This window comes from Mytilus californianus, unplaced genomic scaffold (genome assembly GCF_021869535.1).
Source record: "Mytilus californianus isolate M0D057914Y unplaced genomic scaffold, xbMytCali1.0.p SCAF_9, whole genome shotgun sequence".
NCBI classification, from domain to species: Eukaryota; Metazoa; Mollusca; class Bivalvia; order Mytilida; family Mytilidae; genus Mytilus; species Mytilus californianus.
In genome coordinates this window covers 87,455,502-87,472,772 of record NW_026262745.1, presented here as the reverse complement: position 1 = coordinate 87,472,772, position 17,271 = coordinate 87,455,502, and the positions used below count along the sequence as shown (strand labels likewise).

General features: G+C 32.6%; 1 protein-coding gene across 2 annotated transcripts in view; it reads left to right on the top strand.

The window, feature by feature from the left end:
- LOC127715432 (transient receptor potential cation channel subfamily M member-like 2) overlaps positions 1 to 16,961 on the top strand; it is a 94,084-nt gene extending 77,123 nt beyond the window's left edge. For both annotated transcript variants that reach the window (XM_052221475.1, XM_052221474.1), the window contains 3 exons: positions 4,784 to 4,889; positions 14,995 to 15,087; positions 15,937 to 16,961. In XM_052221475.1, coding sequence (XP_052077435.1) covers positions 4,784 to 4,889; positions 14,995 to 15,087; positions 15,937 to 16,006 — 269 coding nt within the window. In that variant the 3' untranslated portion in view covers positions 16,007 to 16,961. The remainder of the gene's footprint in view (positions 1 to 4,783; positions 4,890 to 14,994; positions 15,088 to 15,936) is intronic.
- The last annotated feature ends 310 nt before the right edge of the window (positions 16,962 to 17,271 follow it).

The following is a 17,271-nucleotide window of genomic DNA, read 5'->3' as shown; positions in this document are numbered from 1 at the left end:
ATTTTGACAACAAAAAATACCTTTTCTTATTTTTTTTATTTTCCATGACTCATCACGTGCTGTAAATGAGTTATATATAAAGTGTCGCGAAAACAATTTTTTCAGAGAGTATTCCAAAATAAAATACAGCAAATGTTGTTTGAAAAATATGAAGGTTTATGAGGAAACCATTCTTTACGGCATTTGTAACTTAGCAATGCTTTGAGACTTTTACATGACAGCTGACACATGCTAGTGTCTAGTAAAACATATGTTATTGTAGGGTACTATATTCATATAATATATAATTTATAGCTCTTCATGCTCGTATGTAGTTTTTAATTTGTTTGTACCTGCAATCACTGCTTTTAACAATTGATTTGTCGTTGAATCAATAACCCATATATACATTAAGAAAGTTCAATCGGAGACCATCAGAGTTTAATATGCGTATACAACCCCCCCCCCCCCCCTTTATTGTATGACCATAATACTGTTGTAAATAAAATATTCGGAAATAAGCCAGATTAAACGCGGCCTGTAGGTTAAATGCGCATTAACTATCGGCGAATGAATCTTTTTTTTTCAATCCTTTTACAGGTCGGGCTTTGTATGCACCCAAATGTAATTATGGAGCTTCGTGCATTGATATTTCAACAAACAAACAGTATTCCAATGGATACCAATTTTGCACCCGAACTGACCACTTACTACATGTATGTGTTCATGTGAAACAAAATGATATATTAAACAATTACCAAACACGAAAAGACATTAACCTAATGCAAATGTCTTACACTTTTATTCCATGTCAATGTATAATGTGCTGTTACACCAGGGTTTTCCATATCACAAACTAGTCAAAACATTTAATAAATTTCATCATCGGTACAAGGACATCATTCGTAAATATGAATCAACATGCAGACGCCTTATACGTTCAGGTATTTCACATCCAATTTTTATGGTAATATTCTATACAAAGCACAAAAACGTCGACATTCACTTTAAAAGCTAACCAAACCTTTAAACAGACTTTTTCAGAAGGGATATAGTTATGATACTGCTGTCAGATCATTAAAGATGGCATATGTTGGTATTTATATTGATTCAATCATAGGGTCTTTGCATCGGAAATAAACACATTTATTCTAAAACCAGTTGTTGGCATGATACGGGTTATGTTCTTCTCATATATTTTATAATGGTATGATACAAAACCCCTAACGGGAAGGATTGTGCTTGATTTTCATATGATGAAGACAAAATCTTTCAATCAGTTTAATCGAGGTCTGGAGCTGGCATGTCAGTAACTGCTAGTAGTCCCTTGTTAACTTATGTATCATTGTTATTTTGCTTAGTTTCTTAAGTTACCTTTTCTGACATCGGACTCGGACTTTTTTTAAACTGAGTTTTACTGTGCGTATTACTGTGTGTTTGTTTATTCTACATTGGCTGCTAGAGGTATAGGGGGAAGGTTGAGATCTCACAAAACATGTTTAATCCCGCCGCATATTTGCGCCTGTCCCAAGTCAGGAGCCTCTGGCCTTTCTAGTCCTGTAAGTTTTTTTAATTTTAGTTCATTTATATGTTTTGGAGTTTAGTGTGACGTCCATTTTCATTGAACTAGTACACATTTTGTTTAGGGGCCATCTGAAGCCCGCCCCCGGGTGTGGGATTTTCTCGCTGTGATGAAGACCCATTGGTGGCCATCGGCTGTTTTCTGCTGTTTGGTCGGGTTGTTGTCTCTTTTACACATTCCTCATTTCAATTCTCCATTCACTCAGCAACTCTCGCGTGTGCTTGTATCTTACCTGCATTTAGCCGATTGAATTTATAGGAACATTCCCAGAACAAGTAGGTCTGATTGATATCTTGTCTTTTCCCCATTATTTGACATATTATAACTGAAGATCTGGGCATCATACACATTGAATCACTAAAAAAGTTGGTGTCAAAAAGATAGGCAGAAGATACCAAAGAGATATTCAAACTAATATGTCGAAAACAAACTGGCAATGTCATGGCAACAAAATCTGAAGACGACAAGCAGAACATAAAACAGATTGTCTATCTTTACCTGTACGTGCACTACTAAAACACGCGTTTACCATTCCCGTTAACTAATTGTGGAAATTATATAAAACAAAAAATTTCTGGCTTATTTATATATTGCAAATGATAAATAAATAGAGTATCACTTAAAAAAATATGTAACTTCTGCAAAAATTAAAAAAAACAACATTTTATTTGTTAATTACAATTTCCACTAATATAGATTTAACGAGGAAATGTTTCAAGACTTGGAATAAAACAGACGACTTTAAATGATCTATGAAACTTTGTTTTTAGACAATACGCTAATTTTAAAATAATTAAAAAAAAAGAAACATTGTCACTTTTTATTGTTATTGACATAAATATTAGAACCCATAGAGTTATAGAGCTCTCAGTTTGTGTAAAACTATTCATCTTTTTGGACAAAAAGAACAGAATTGTAATGCCGTTGTATACTATTCTAATGAAATGGAAAATATTGGCACCTTTTTTGTTTATGCAACAACAATTTTTTTTTTAATTTTGAACTTACATTTATTCACCTTTAAGTCTGATAATCAATCCTTAGGTATAACAAATACTCAATTATCAGGCCAGTGCATAAATATTAAAAAAAGGACTAATGTCACATTTTATTGTTATCGACATAAAATATTAATAACCGTAGATGTATAGAGATCTCAATTTGTGTAAAACTATTCATTCTTCGGGACCAAAAGAAGGGATTTGTAATGCCGTTGTATAATTGTTTGATGCGACAACACATTTTTTTTAATTTAAAGCTTAAATGTCTTACCTTTTATTTCTAAAAACCCATCCTGAGGTATAAAATGTACTCAATTATCAGGCCAGTACAAGAATATTAATAAAACTATACTGTCTCTCTTAATTTTGATCGAAATATATATAAATAACCGTAGACTTATAGAGCTCTCAATATGTGTAAAACTATGCATTCTTTGGGACCAAAAGCACAGTATTGTAATGCCCTTGTATAATTTTAAATAAGATTGAAAATATTGGCACTTTTTTTTCATGCGACAACATTTTTTTAATTTCAAACGTGATTTGTGTTTGACTTTGATTTCGAGCAATCCATCCTGGGTTATAAAAGGTAATTATTTATCGGGCCAGTACGAGAATATTGATAAAAAAAAAGTTGTCACTATTTTCTTGTTTTCGACATAAATACTAATAACCGTAGACTTAAAGAGTTCTTCATTTATGTAAAACTATTCATTCTTCCGGAACAAAGGAACAGCATTTTAATGCCGTTGTATAATATGTAACCAAATGGAAAATATTGGCAATTTTTGTTTGATGTGACAAGACTTTTTGCAATTTTAAACTTAAACTTCTTCACTCTGACAGTTCAATTTGAGGTATAAAAAGTACTCAATTATCAGGCCAGTACAAGAATATTAACAACTTTTGACCAAATATAGACGTGCCTTTTTCACGTTAACGCGGAAGAAAACGCCCGTTTACTATGAACAAAATAAGAAGACGCGCCCTTTTAGCGTTAACGCGGTGGTAAACGTTAAGGTAAACGCCCGTTTATTTTTTATATCGTCTGAAATTTTGGTGTTAACGCAGAGTTCACGCCCGTCTATATGTAATGCTTGGTCTGCACCCAACTGTATCACGCGGCGTTAACATGAAGTTCACGCGAGTAAACGCCGCGTTAACATTTCTTCCCGTCTAGCTACATGTAATGCTTGGTCTGCACACAACTGTATATCATATTCCAGATGTGACAGTTTGACTGTGTTTGGATTTGAGACGATGACGATGCATAATTGGATGAGTTCTTTCTACTGTCGAATAATCGATCTCATTCGATTTTTTTGTTCTAGCGATTCTTTCACTTTGTGTTTCCTACCTTAATTATTCTTCTTAATTGATGTATGCAAGTTGAACATCGGTACTGTTCACTACATTGAAATAGTTATAACTTATAGTTTTATTCACAAAGAAATTTTCTTTAGATCAGATATGTGAACGTCGATCCGTTGTCTGATCAATATAACAAATTCAAAACGTAAAACAAAAATACAGAATTCCAAGGTAAATTCCAAAAGGGGAATCCATACAAAACTGACAAAATCAAACGTTATCAATCAACAGAACGAGTAAAAAACAATTGTTGTTATTCTGACTTGGTACAGGCATCCCCCCCCCCCCCCCCCCCAACAAAAAAATAAAATTGAGGGTTAAACATAATTTTAAAATCCATCCATACCTCCAGCTTGTATGACATTTTTTGTTAGCTAGCAATTTCAAACACGATAAGGGAAAGGAATAAATTTGGTAGTTATAAGTTTTGATATTAGTATCATTAACTTTATTGATTTGATATACACATCTTTGAAAAATCGTACGCTTCTTAATTTAAAGAAAAAATAAATCAGAACAAAATCCGAAAGCAGAAACCAGTAACAATAAAGTAGGGATAACTAGTATTACTAGGAACGATATCTCTATATTGATTAACCAAATGCAATGCAATGAATTATCCGTCTTCTTTCGTATGTTATATCGAAATTTTAAACACCTTAACATGTATGATTAACTGATGTTTGTGTCGTTGAAATAAGAAGGTGTTGTTCTTATTGCGACCATAACATGTAGACGTGTTTGCTGACTTCGGTGACTTGTTATTAAATATTATTGGCGAATATCAAAGTCTCATGAGTTTTCAAATCATCTGACTTAAAATGCTTATTTATAAGAATTTTCTTTGTAGCACCAGCACAAGACGAAGAAAAGCATAAACTGCACATTGTTGAAAATAAAGCGTTAGCACATGTTGATAATATAAATGACACAAGTTACATGATGGCAGATAGAAGGTATGGTAATAACATTTCATACATCAAAACCATTACCAAAACACATCGGTAACAGTCAATGACAGTGTCAAGGTTTTGTTTTTGCTGATGGCTGTTTAGTACCTTTGTATGTAACCACTTCCGTTTAGACACTTAAATTTCGTAAGCATTTATCAATTATGCACTCGCTTGAATGGGTATACCGTCCATTTAATATATATAATTACCTTAGTGCGTATTTTTATCTTTATTTTACAATTGATCGATATACGATGATGTTGTTTTTGCATATATTATTTCCCCAAAGGCTGACTGACTACAAGTCTTTTCCCGAGCGGCAGCAAAACTTTTGCTGAAATGGGGCGTCTGTTTGGCTGTGCAGGATGTATCAAGTACGCAGCCACGTCCGGTAAGAATGGGAACGTTACATCCGATGCCTAGTGTAGAGAGAGTGCCACTCTCTCTGCACGATAAGAACCCTTGCAACAACTCTTCGAGGCGTCCGTAGGTGACCTGTTGCAAGGCCAAATTTCTGTCCCTATCCAATATACCCTCGTTTTTTCAGTGGCAGTCGAAATTTCCCGACCTTACACCTGACAGCCTCAATTACAAGACCTACTTATTGTTGTCATTGTTAATTTGTTCTCGTCCTGAACAGGCATTAAATATTTGACACTGGACGTTACAGCAACTAACAATCAATTAATCATTTATAATTTTTCTACATTATTTGGGAATATCCTTTCACGGTTAAATAATTCAATTTAAACAAATTTATGATCTCAGATGGATCAATGATTCCTGTCACTGTTAATTGAATTATTGTTTGGTCTGACGTAGTTATGGAATTGCTTTGAAATTTTAAAATGTAGGTTGCTATCATCACTGATATAGTTCTTGAATGTATATAGTTACAATGGTTGTTTTCTTTTCGTTTTGTTCCTTGCTTTTGTTGTTGTATTGCTATACTTGGTACAACAACCATGTATGATTATATACTACCATTATATAGTTTTGTTCGTCAATAATAGTGTATCCTGTCTCATGGAATGACACACCTGTCTTTTCAAGACCAAAAAAAAAAAATTGAATAATTACAGGTAACATGGAGTATATCAAACGCATAACATATAATATGCGCTCAATTTTCACAATAACCTGTGATTGTTTTTTAAACACCCAGCTAACAAAATATGTAAATATCAGTTGGAAAACTCATCGGACCCGGACATAGCAGAAGCACGGGGGAAAAAGGAGTAATCCGGAAAACCCTAAATTCCACCCAATGAATACATATGTTGGTATTAATATTGATTCACTTACAGGGTCTTTGCATCGGAAATAAACACATTTTTTTTCTAAAGCTAGTTGTTGGCATGATACAGGTTATGTTCTTCTCATATATTGTATGATGGTATGATACTTAACTCCTAACGGGAGGGTTTGTGCTTGATTTTTATATGATGAAGACATTTTCTTTCAATCAGTTTAATTGAGGTCTGGAGCTGGCATGTCAGTAACTGCTAGTAGTCTTTTGTTAATGTATGTATCATTATAATTTTGGTTAGGTTCTTTTGTTACCTATTCGGACATCGGACTCGGACTTCTTTTAAACTGGGGTTTACTGTGCGTATTGCTGTGTGTCTGTTCGTTTTTCTACATTGGCTAAAGGTATAGGGGGTGGTTGAGATCTCACTAAACATGAGTAACCCCCGCCGCATTTTTGCGCCTGTCCCAAATAAGGAGCCTCTGACCTTTGTTAGTCTTATATGAATTTTAATTTTAGTTCATTTATATGTTTTGGAGTTTAGTATAACGTCCAATTTCACTGATATAGTACAAATTTTCGCCATCTGAAGCACGCCTCCGGGTGCGGGATTTTCTCGCTGTGTTGAAGACCCTTTGGTGGCCTTCGGCTATTTTCTGCTCTTTGGTCGGGTTGTTGTCTCCTTTACACATTCCCCATTTCCATTCTCAATTGTAAACAAACGTAAAATTGTTTAAAATGACAAAATTGATCATTTCACTTTAAAATAATTTAATGTAAAGACGTGATATGCAGTCTTAATAGCACTGTTGTCACATGATAAACTATAAATATGAATGATATATAAGACCATAAATAGCAATTGCTAGTAAGGTTTAGCTGCATGTTATGTATTGAGCATATGAGAGTTTAACACGATATAACCGATAGGTCAAATAAAGACAAAATTCAGAATTTTACTAAACTGTGTGAGTTTTTCGTTATATTTTTCTTGTGACATTCAAATCAGAGCTTTTTTGGTTCCTTTTTTTTCAACATGCTGCATGTTATATATATTTTCTAATTTTTAATTTCTCACTGACATAATATATCAACCCCTTAGTACTTGAATACTTACACATTTTGTGCCGGCAGCTACGAATGAGAACATCTTGAAATTTGGTATGACGATCTATGTACTTCGTTTTCTGATCAATTGCTCTGCATTTAAGAGATATATAGATAACATCATAGTCATACAAAAATTGGGTGTCATATCCATTTCGTATCAAGATTTTTACAAAAACAGCTCAAATTCAAAAACAAATATTTGTATATATTCTTCGATCAGCCATCTTTTGTACAAATAACATGTTCCGATATCCGGAAAAAAAGGTTTTAAGGTAAATAATATGTATGATTTATTTAATAATGTTTCTGTTGAAACAATTGGTACTTTTTAATTGAAATTGAAATATATTCCAAAATAAGAATTTGTTGTATTAGTTTAAAATGATTTTAAGTATTTATCAAGATATCTTATTGATGCTTTTTCTTCTGTAAATAATATAAAGTTTTATTGAATTTAAAGACTGTGTGTGTGTTTTAAAAATGAAAACGGCTTGTTATAATATTAAAAATAGCTCTCGCCGCAATATAGCCTTTTTGTGCTGATGCGGCGTAAAGCAATCATTAATCAATCAATCAATACAAATAACATGTCAGTGACAAAAATGTGATTCTTCAGAACAAAGGGGTTATTATATGAATTCTGGTGAATATCATCTCTCGTTAAATGCATAGTTTACTCGTAAGCGTCAACTTTACAATATTATAATATACTCTACTAATCCGCGTTACTCATGCCATTACTCTATAGTACGATTAATATACATTCTGTAAGTCCATGAATACAAGTTAAAATGGAAAACTTTGGACCAAAAAAAAAAAATTAAATCCTAAATATTCATGTGTCTATCCCTTGCTTGTAGTTTTTCATGCAATTCTATATTTTCAAGTTTTGTATGATTTATTTAATACTATTTCTATTTTCTTTGTGAATAAGTACTTTCGCTTTGTACTAAAATTTTTTTTTGTAAATTGAAAGACTTTCTGTCTGTTTTTTAAAAATAAAAACATCTTGATACAATACTTAAAATAGCTTTCGCTGCGATATAGTCTTTTTGTGCTGATGCGGCATAAAGCAATCACCAATCAATAAATCAATACAAATAACATGTACTCAAATAAATGTTTGTTTTGTTTTGTACTTGTGCAAATAAAATCTCCTGTTACTCCGCTTTTCTGTTGAGCAAAGAGTAAATTAATTTGAATGTTTCTTTTGAATAACAGTTAATTTTTTAGCGTATCTTCGCGGTTCACGTATAAACTATTTCGATTTCTATGAAAAATCAGAGAAAACGTTTTAGATTTAAGCTGAATCGTAAAGTGTCGTGTTTAAATTACAGGATACAAACAATATATGTACTCTTTCGGCGAGCCTCGCTGCTCGTCCTGATTCTAAAGCTCAAACAAATATATTTTATATTTCCGACAATGTATTTATATTGTATATACATTTTTCAATTAATTATAGATTAAAGTATTGTAGGGTAACAGTCTTCAGGAATAACGTTAAGTTGACAGAGCTACTATGTGTGCAACACTTAAAAATAGCCGCCTTGCAATATGTTCAACTCTATTCCTCGACGTAGACGCAGTCATGGTCATCGTCATTATACATCACCTACTTTGCATGATGTCTATATTAATGACTTGCTGCCATTTATACAAAAGCCGTTCGGCATTCATCACATTCGCACGAAACTGTATTCATTACCCCTTTCAAAACTTCATTCTCTTTTTAATTTATGTTTGGAAAACACTGTTACAAACCCTCATTCAAACCAATACAAACTTACAGCTATCATTTCGGATATTGCAAGTCACAGACTTTTCAAACCAGTTCGCATTGAAAAAGATGAAAAAGAGAAAAGATCTTTTCTTAAACTTTCCTTTACCAACAAAGGTCTCGATGATGTTAACTTAGACAATATCCTTCATCATAAATTAGTTCACTCCAAAATACCACCTTATTTTAAAGATCAGTCTGTACCAATAATTTCTTATACCTATACCAAACCAATTGCAACTAAAATTTTCAATTACAAACACGTTTTGTAGGATCTCAACATTGACGACTTCAAGTCTAAACCTCCTGATTGCACCTGTTCTAGTTCCCAATTCACATATAATCCGGCTGGCCACGTTATTACCGGAGACCTCAACACTGTCAATAATACTTCACTGCGAAATTTGTTATCCAAAGGTCCGAAATATCGTGAGCCTTAATCCATCAATTGGAAATACAACTTCAAAATACTGATGGATTCAGTCGAGGATTATGCCAGGCAAAGGGCTAAACGCGAGAAAGAAGACGTAGATACTCTTTCCGAATGGATTAAGGCTGTGAGGTCGTTGATACAAATCCGAATTAAGAAACTAAATGGGCATATCAATACCCACGCTACGTCAATTTTTAAAGACCCTAATGTTGCAAAACACTTTTCCTACCTCCATGACAAATATGTTGTTGTCCCCGCAGATAAAGCTACAACCAACATCGTTGTTGTGTGTAAATATCATCACATAGACTGCTTGATAAATGAATTAGGTATTGACATTTCACTTGGAAACTCAACATATACCCTCACGACACTTACCAAAGAGGAAATCCTGGATAATCATAGGTCTGTTCTATGTTCCTTTGGAATTTTAACCAAAGATGAAGAACTGGATCTTCCATCACTGTATTGGATTCCTAAACTACATAAGTGTCCTTACAAATAACGGTATATTGCTGGGCCTTCCAAGTGCTCCACGAAACCTCTTTCTAAATTATTAACATCTATGTTATCAGCAATCAAAGCCGGGCTCCAAAGTTATTGTGAAACTGCCTATTCTAGAGATGGCGTGATTCAGATGTGGATACTAAAACATTCCAAAGATCGTTAAGAGTACATACAATCTAAGACTCTCTCATTTTGCAATAGTATCAAAACATTTGACTTTTCTACACTTTACACAAGTATTCCCCATTCCAAACTAAAAGACAAATTGAAAGAGTTGGTATAACTTTATTTCAATAAAAAGAATGGCGAACGTAGATACAAGTATCTTGACTTGGGGAGGGATAAATCCTACTTTGTAAAGAATCACTCTGATTCAAACAAAAAAATCTCAGAAACTGACATTATTAAAATGCTTGATTTCTTGATTGACAACATATTTGTTAAGTTTGGAGGACGTGTTTTTCAACAGACTGTCGGAATTCCAATGGGAACCGATTGTGCCCCTCTTCTTGCCGACTTGTTTCTTTATTATTACGAGGCTGACTTCATACAGGAACTTCTTAGAAAGAAAGATAAGAAGTTAGCAATATCCTTTAACTCTACGTTCCGCTATATAGATGATGTTCTCTCACTAAATAATACAAAATTTGGTGACTATGTTGAACGAATCTATCCCATCGAACTAGAGATAAAGGATACTACGGATACAGTTAAGTCTGCTTCATATTTTGACTTAAATCTAGAAATTGACAATGAGGGTCGGTTGATAACAAAACTTTAGGACAAAAGAGATGATTTCAGCTTCCCAATTGAGAACTTTCCATTTCTATGTAGCAACATTCCAGCAGCGCCTGCATACGGAGTATATATCTCCCAATTGATACGATATTCCCGGGCTTGTGTTTCCTATCATGATTTCCTTGATAGAGGATTGCTGTTCACAAGGAAGCTATTAAAACAAGAGTTCCAAATGGTGAAGTTGAAGTCATCCCTTCGTAAATTTTACGGACGCCATCACGAGTTGGTTGACCGTTATAGAATAACCGTTTCACAGATGATATCGGATATGTTCCTTATGTCGTAACTACAATACCCTCCCTTTTCACGAATGGAACTTACCGAATTAGACTATTTTCTGGATTTGTAATAACAAAAGCAACATGACGGGTGCCACAAGTGGAGCAGGATCTGCTTATCCTTCCGGAGCTACTGAGATCACCCCCAGTTTTTGGTGGGGTTCGTGTTGCTTAGTCTTTGGTTTTCTTTTTTGTGTCATCTGTACTATTATTTGTCTGTTTGTCTTTTTATTTTTGGCCATGGCGTTGTCAGTTTGTTTTCGATCTATGAGTTTAACTGTCCCTCTGGTATCTTTCGTCCCTCTTTTTGCATCTATACTTGATATTTTTTAAATTAAGTATAGGTAGCATATTGATAGATGAGATATTATGAAATTTAATATGAAAGAGTGCTTACACTTTTAAAATATCACTATAAACGATTTACATTGCACATATGATACATTGTATCTCGTACTAATTATCGATTATTCCTTGTATATGTCCATTAATGTTCAGTAGCTTTTCGGCAAAAAATTTAGTGAATGTAAATATCATATGCAACTCCTACATCATAACGATTTTAAACACATTGTCACTGCTTTAAAAACATCCACTTGAGAGTAAAGATAGACAAACAGAAATAAATGGTGTTAGTGTTAAGCGGCTATTTGGAGATTTACTGCATATGAAAAGTCTGAACCTGAAAATATTAAGTCTTAAAATGAGTTGATGTTTAATTCAACAGAGATATTGTCAGTAATTTGTAAAGAAACTCAGCATTGTTAAACTGCTGAAGAGTACTAGCATGTATTGATTTGTCTCAATAATACAGAATTAAGCGGATTTATGAATATTGAAGAAAGATTAAGATCGAACACCCTTTAGAGTAGTACATCCCATTCTAAACTGAAAGATAGATTGAAAGCACTAGACTAATTCCAAATTATCATCAAACAAAATGGCAACGTAGATACATATATTTTGTTATTAGAAAGGATAAATCATAGTTTGCTAAACACCTATCTGAATAAAAAAAAAAGAATTCTAAAACTAACATCATCAAGATTTTTGATAATTTTAGTGACAACCTTTTCTTTTTCGACTTAAGCATTTATTTAATGAACGAAGAATCGGGATTTCTATGGGGACATATTGTAAGACCTTAAAACTTAGGCCTCCCTTCCTTGCCTATAACTTATATCCATACAAGTTGCATTCTAATCAATAAAGGGAAACCCGAACTATAATAAAAAAATATATTTTGCAAAACCGAACTACATCTAAAAAGGTTGACCTTAGAAATCAAAACAAATAGTTGTCTTACTCTTCTGTACATGTATATCATCAGTAGAATTTGTCATCGAAACAAGCAACCGAAAAGAAAAAAGGCTCCTGTTTTTTGTTTTTTTTTTTGTTTTTTTTTTTTTGTTGTTTTTTTTTTTAACATTGATCTTTACCTTTGACATAAAAAAAAACAATAGACTTTTCCGTTTCCCTTCTCTTTAATTTTTGATATAATATTAACTAGGCATAATTACTGCACCAGATGCACATTTCGACAAGTCTTCTTTCAAAAAAGCAATTGGAACTCAACTTTTTCTTGCTAAATCGTTTCCTACACACAAACAGACATGCGTAAAAAACAGTTATAACATGTTATGTATGCTTATATTTATATAATATTCGTGTTTGGGCCTTTTTTTGCGGGAATTATGGATTTAGATCTATCAGGACTCGGTATTTGATGCTTATTTTTTAGGGATCCGGGAAAGATTATTTTTTCGGGAATTCGGGATAACATTCCAACTACTGTCCCTTTATTAACGTTAACAACAATCAGTGGGATAATCTGATTAGGTTAGGCATTTTCTAAGCATAGACCACAGGACTGATGATGAAGACATAAAATAGCATACAAATTGTGGCTCAACTGAGTATAAAAATAATGTTAATGCATATAAGGAATGTTTGGCCATAGCTGAGGGTCTATATATCTTTTTTTATAAATAAACAATTATAACTTACATATATATGTTCAACCCCATATTCTTATATTAGTGAACACTGTTACAGAAATTAATTTCACAAGCTTTGTGAAAAAACACATTTTTTTAGCAGTCAAAAGGAATCATACGCCCTTTACGTCGTTCTCCTGGACCAGCCTCTGGTTTGTTAATACAATTTGACGAGAAACACAAAAAGATAATGCAGCTTTTCAAGTTATCTAATTGGTTCAAATATTTTCCTGTACTGCTTTATTTTATTGTATAGCAGTATAATATTATTCACAGAATGCAATACCAAGTTTTGGTGCAAAATATAACGATATTGCACTACTGAAAAAAGCCAATCAACTTCAAATTATCAACAACATCGTAGACAAAAGTATGATTGAAGCATGTTTTTAAACTGTCTTCACAACAAAGAGGTTATTGCATGAATTCTGATGGATATTATCTCTCGTAGAACATATATATTTTACTCGTTAGTGTTAACTTTTCAATATTATAATCTACTCTACTTATCACCGTATTTAATGCAATTACTCTATAACAATGTATGATATGATGAATATACATTATGTTAGTCCATGAATACAAGTTAAAATTGGAAGCTTCAGATTCCAAAACATAGTTTAATCCTAAGTATTCATGTGCCTGTCCCAAGTGGGAACCTTGCTTGCTTGTTTCTTACAAATCTATATCTGCAAGTTTGTATGGTATTTGGAAAATGTGGCGTTAATCTGATTGTAGCTGTTTGTTTCTGTTTAATTCCTTCATAATTTGTTCATTCCTGTTTTTTTTTTATAATTGGCTTGTTTGATTTTTTTGTCTTATTTAATTTTATCCAGGGAGAAAGGGGGAAAAAATTAAGAGTTGCGTTTTCATCATTGTTCATATCGACAAGTGTTTTTTAAGCGTGTTAAGATAATGGCTTTAGACAGCCGCATAACCATGCTATGGTTTTAACAAAATTTGTGATTATTCATCCTTCAGGTTCAGATAAAGAACACCACATAAAGTTAAAGATAAAACAATAATACACGTAAGCAAGCATTTGATCAAATTATCAGTATTGCAGATGTCCAGTACAGAGCCTTGAACACATATTTTGAAATAATACCGTATTAAGGTGGCTGGGGTTTCTTTCTTCATCTTAGATATTGAAAGAGCAGATAATAATTGGTCTAGATCTTTAATGAAATATGCAAATTAAATAGCATTTAATTTATGTGTAAGACTTCTCATGTTAATATAGAAAATTATGTGTTTTTTTCATATTTACGGCTGTATTTTCTAAAAAAAAACACAATATTTTTGTTTGATTCATTTTTTGTCATCTTTGCCACATAAGAGAAGATACCTCAGATAGTAGGGGATATAAAACAGATAAAGTAATCTTTATAATAGAAAGTGTTGTGAATTTACCCATTTTAATATGTAGCAAGAAAACAAGTCCGGTGACCCCATTTTTTCTTTTTCTTATCTGAAAGCATGTTATAAAAGCTATTTTCTCACATTTTTTCTTAAAATTCTATGGTGAAGTTTTCTTTTTATTACACAAAATTGGGTTTTCCATGCATAATCTATACAAAATCTGACTATTTTGCGCAATCTGTAGGGTAAAAAAAAGTCAGGTGACCCATACGTTTTTTGTTATATTTTGGAAAAAAGCATGACAAAAACTACTTTTTAACAAATTAATACAAAATTCTATGGATTTTAATCAAGATCCCCGGTCCACCTTAGCGATACTTATTGTTGCTGATGCTATACAAAATCTGATTCTTTATTTTAGATCAAATTTGCTTTTTATGTTTTTTTATATATTTGTTTTAACCATCAGGAAACCTCAAACTATTAATATACATTGATGATAAATAACTAGCTTAATATGTGAATATGGTATTCGAGTTTGCATTATGAACTTCTAAAAAGCATTTGTTTTGTATTTTCTGGTCATTTTTTCAGGGACGAAAACGCAGAAACTGACTTAACCCTTATCCATCTTGACATAGAGGCTTTACAAAAGAAAATAAAACGATTGCCAAAATATTTGATCAGGTAGATATATTACTATTCATGTCACCAACAACCAGATTTTCCAAGGCTTTAACATATAATTAGAAATGATTGAATACAATTTGAATAACAGAATACAGTTGCAGTTTGAACATTGAATGGTTGTCAACAATCACTATAAATTGTGAACCAATTTGACATTTCAGGTCATACAAACCTGTTTGATATATGACCTGAAAATTAAAAAAAAAATGACAATGTGTCCGACATTTTTTTAATATACATTTCAATGATTTCATGAATAAAAAAATGAATACGTCCGAACTTTTCTTCGGAAAAATGAATGAACAAGTGGTAAACAAATATACAAGTCAGAAATACACATCTATTTAAAACATTTGAAGTAGCTCGAAGTGTTTTTTTTGTTTTTTTTTTTTTGTTATTCAAACACAACTACTCTGTTGTCATGACATATTAGAACTGTATTTCACTTTAATATCATGTTTTGTAAATATCGACTGAAAAATTGCCATTTTGCATCGATAAGTGTTTCTTAAGTTAATGGCTTTGGACAGTCACATAACCATGCTATTGGTTTTAACCAAATTTGTGATTATTCATCCTTCACAATGTGATTCTGGATCTAGATCAAGGTTTTTTATATATATGTATAGATAAACTAAATGCAAAGTGAAATCTATGTTAACGCTTATATAACGCAAACAAAGTTATACTATCTGTAATTTGTATACTGTTTTTACCATCTGGAAACCTCAAACTATGAATATACATTGATGATATATAAATAGCTTAATATGTGAATGTAGTATTTGAGGTTGCATTATATACCTATAAAAAGCATTTGTTTTGTATTTTCTGTGAATTTTTCAGGTACATAAACGCAGAAACCGATTCAACCCGTATCAAGCGTGACATAGAGGCTTTAAAACAGAAAATATAGCGAATACCAAAATCCTTGATGAGGGAGATACATCATTAATTTGGTTGACCAAAACCACATTTTCCAGAGCATTTACATATAATTGGAAATGATTGAATACAATTGGAATAACATAAAATAGTAGCAGCTTGAACTTTGAATGGTTGTCAACAATCACTATTGTGAACCAATGAGACATTTCAGGTCATACAAACCTGTTTGATATATAATCTGAAATTCAAACAAAATTCAAACAATAGTGTATAATGTTTAACAAATTGTATTTACAATGGTGTGTGTGTGTGTTGTTGTTGTTTTTTGTTTTTTGTTTATTTTGTATGGTTGAATTTTATAAGCTATCAAATGTATTGTAGGACTTAAATACAAACTTGCGTATGTCCTTTGTGTATATGCCATTTTCCTTTTCCTTGTTGGCATATTTGTTTGCTTGATGTATTGATTAAGATTATAACACAATGTTGACAGCTGTACCCCTATTTTAACATTTGTATCTATTATCATGATTATGTTAATATAAAACTAATGAGATGTGGTATGATTGCCAATTAGACAACTATCCACCAAAGTCGAAATGAAGTGGATGCATGCAACCGTACGGCCTTCAACAATGAGAAAAATCCATACAGTATGGTCGGCTATTTAAGGCCCCGACATAAAACAAAATATGAAACAATTCAATTCAGAAAACTAACGGCCTAATTTATAACAAACCAGTTTACGAAAAAAATATGACAAACATGAACCAACGACAACCACTGAACAACAGACTCCTGACCTGAAGAATGTGGTCTTGTTTTACACGTGTTAGTGCTCAACCCGCCGGTAACGTCATGACACCTTAGATTGGTATTTCATTTTAACCATATGTCATTTTTTGGTACTGTGGATTTGTAATGTTACAATGTATTATATAAAAATGTAGCCTTAATATATAGTATATAAAAATAAAGCTAGATGATTTATCAATAGATATAAGAAGATACGGTATGAGTGCCAATGAGACAACTCTCCATCCAAGTCAAAATTTATAAAAGTAAACCATTATAGGTCAAAGTACTGTCTTCAACACGGAGCCTTGGCTCACACCGAACAACAAACTATAAAGGGCCCCAAAAATGACTAGTGTAACACCATTCAAACGGGAAAACCAACGGTCTAATCTATATAAAAAACGAGAAACGAGAAACACTTATGAACCACATCAACAAACTACTCAACATCAGATTCCTGACTTAGGACAGGTGCAAACAATTGCAGCGGGTTTA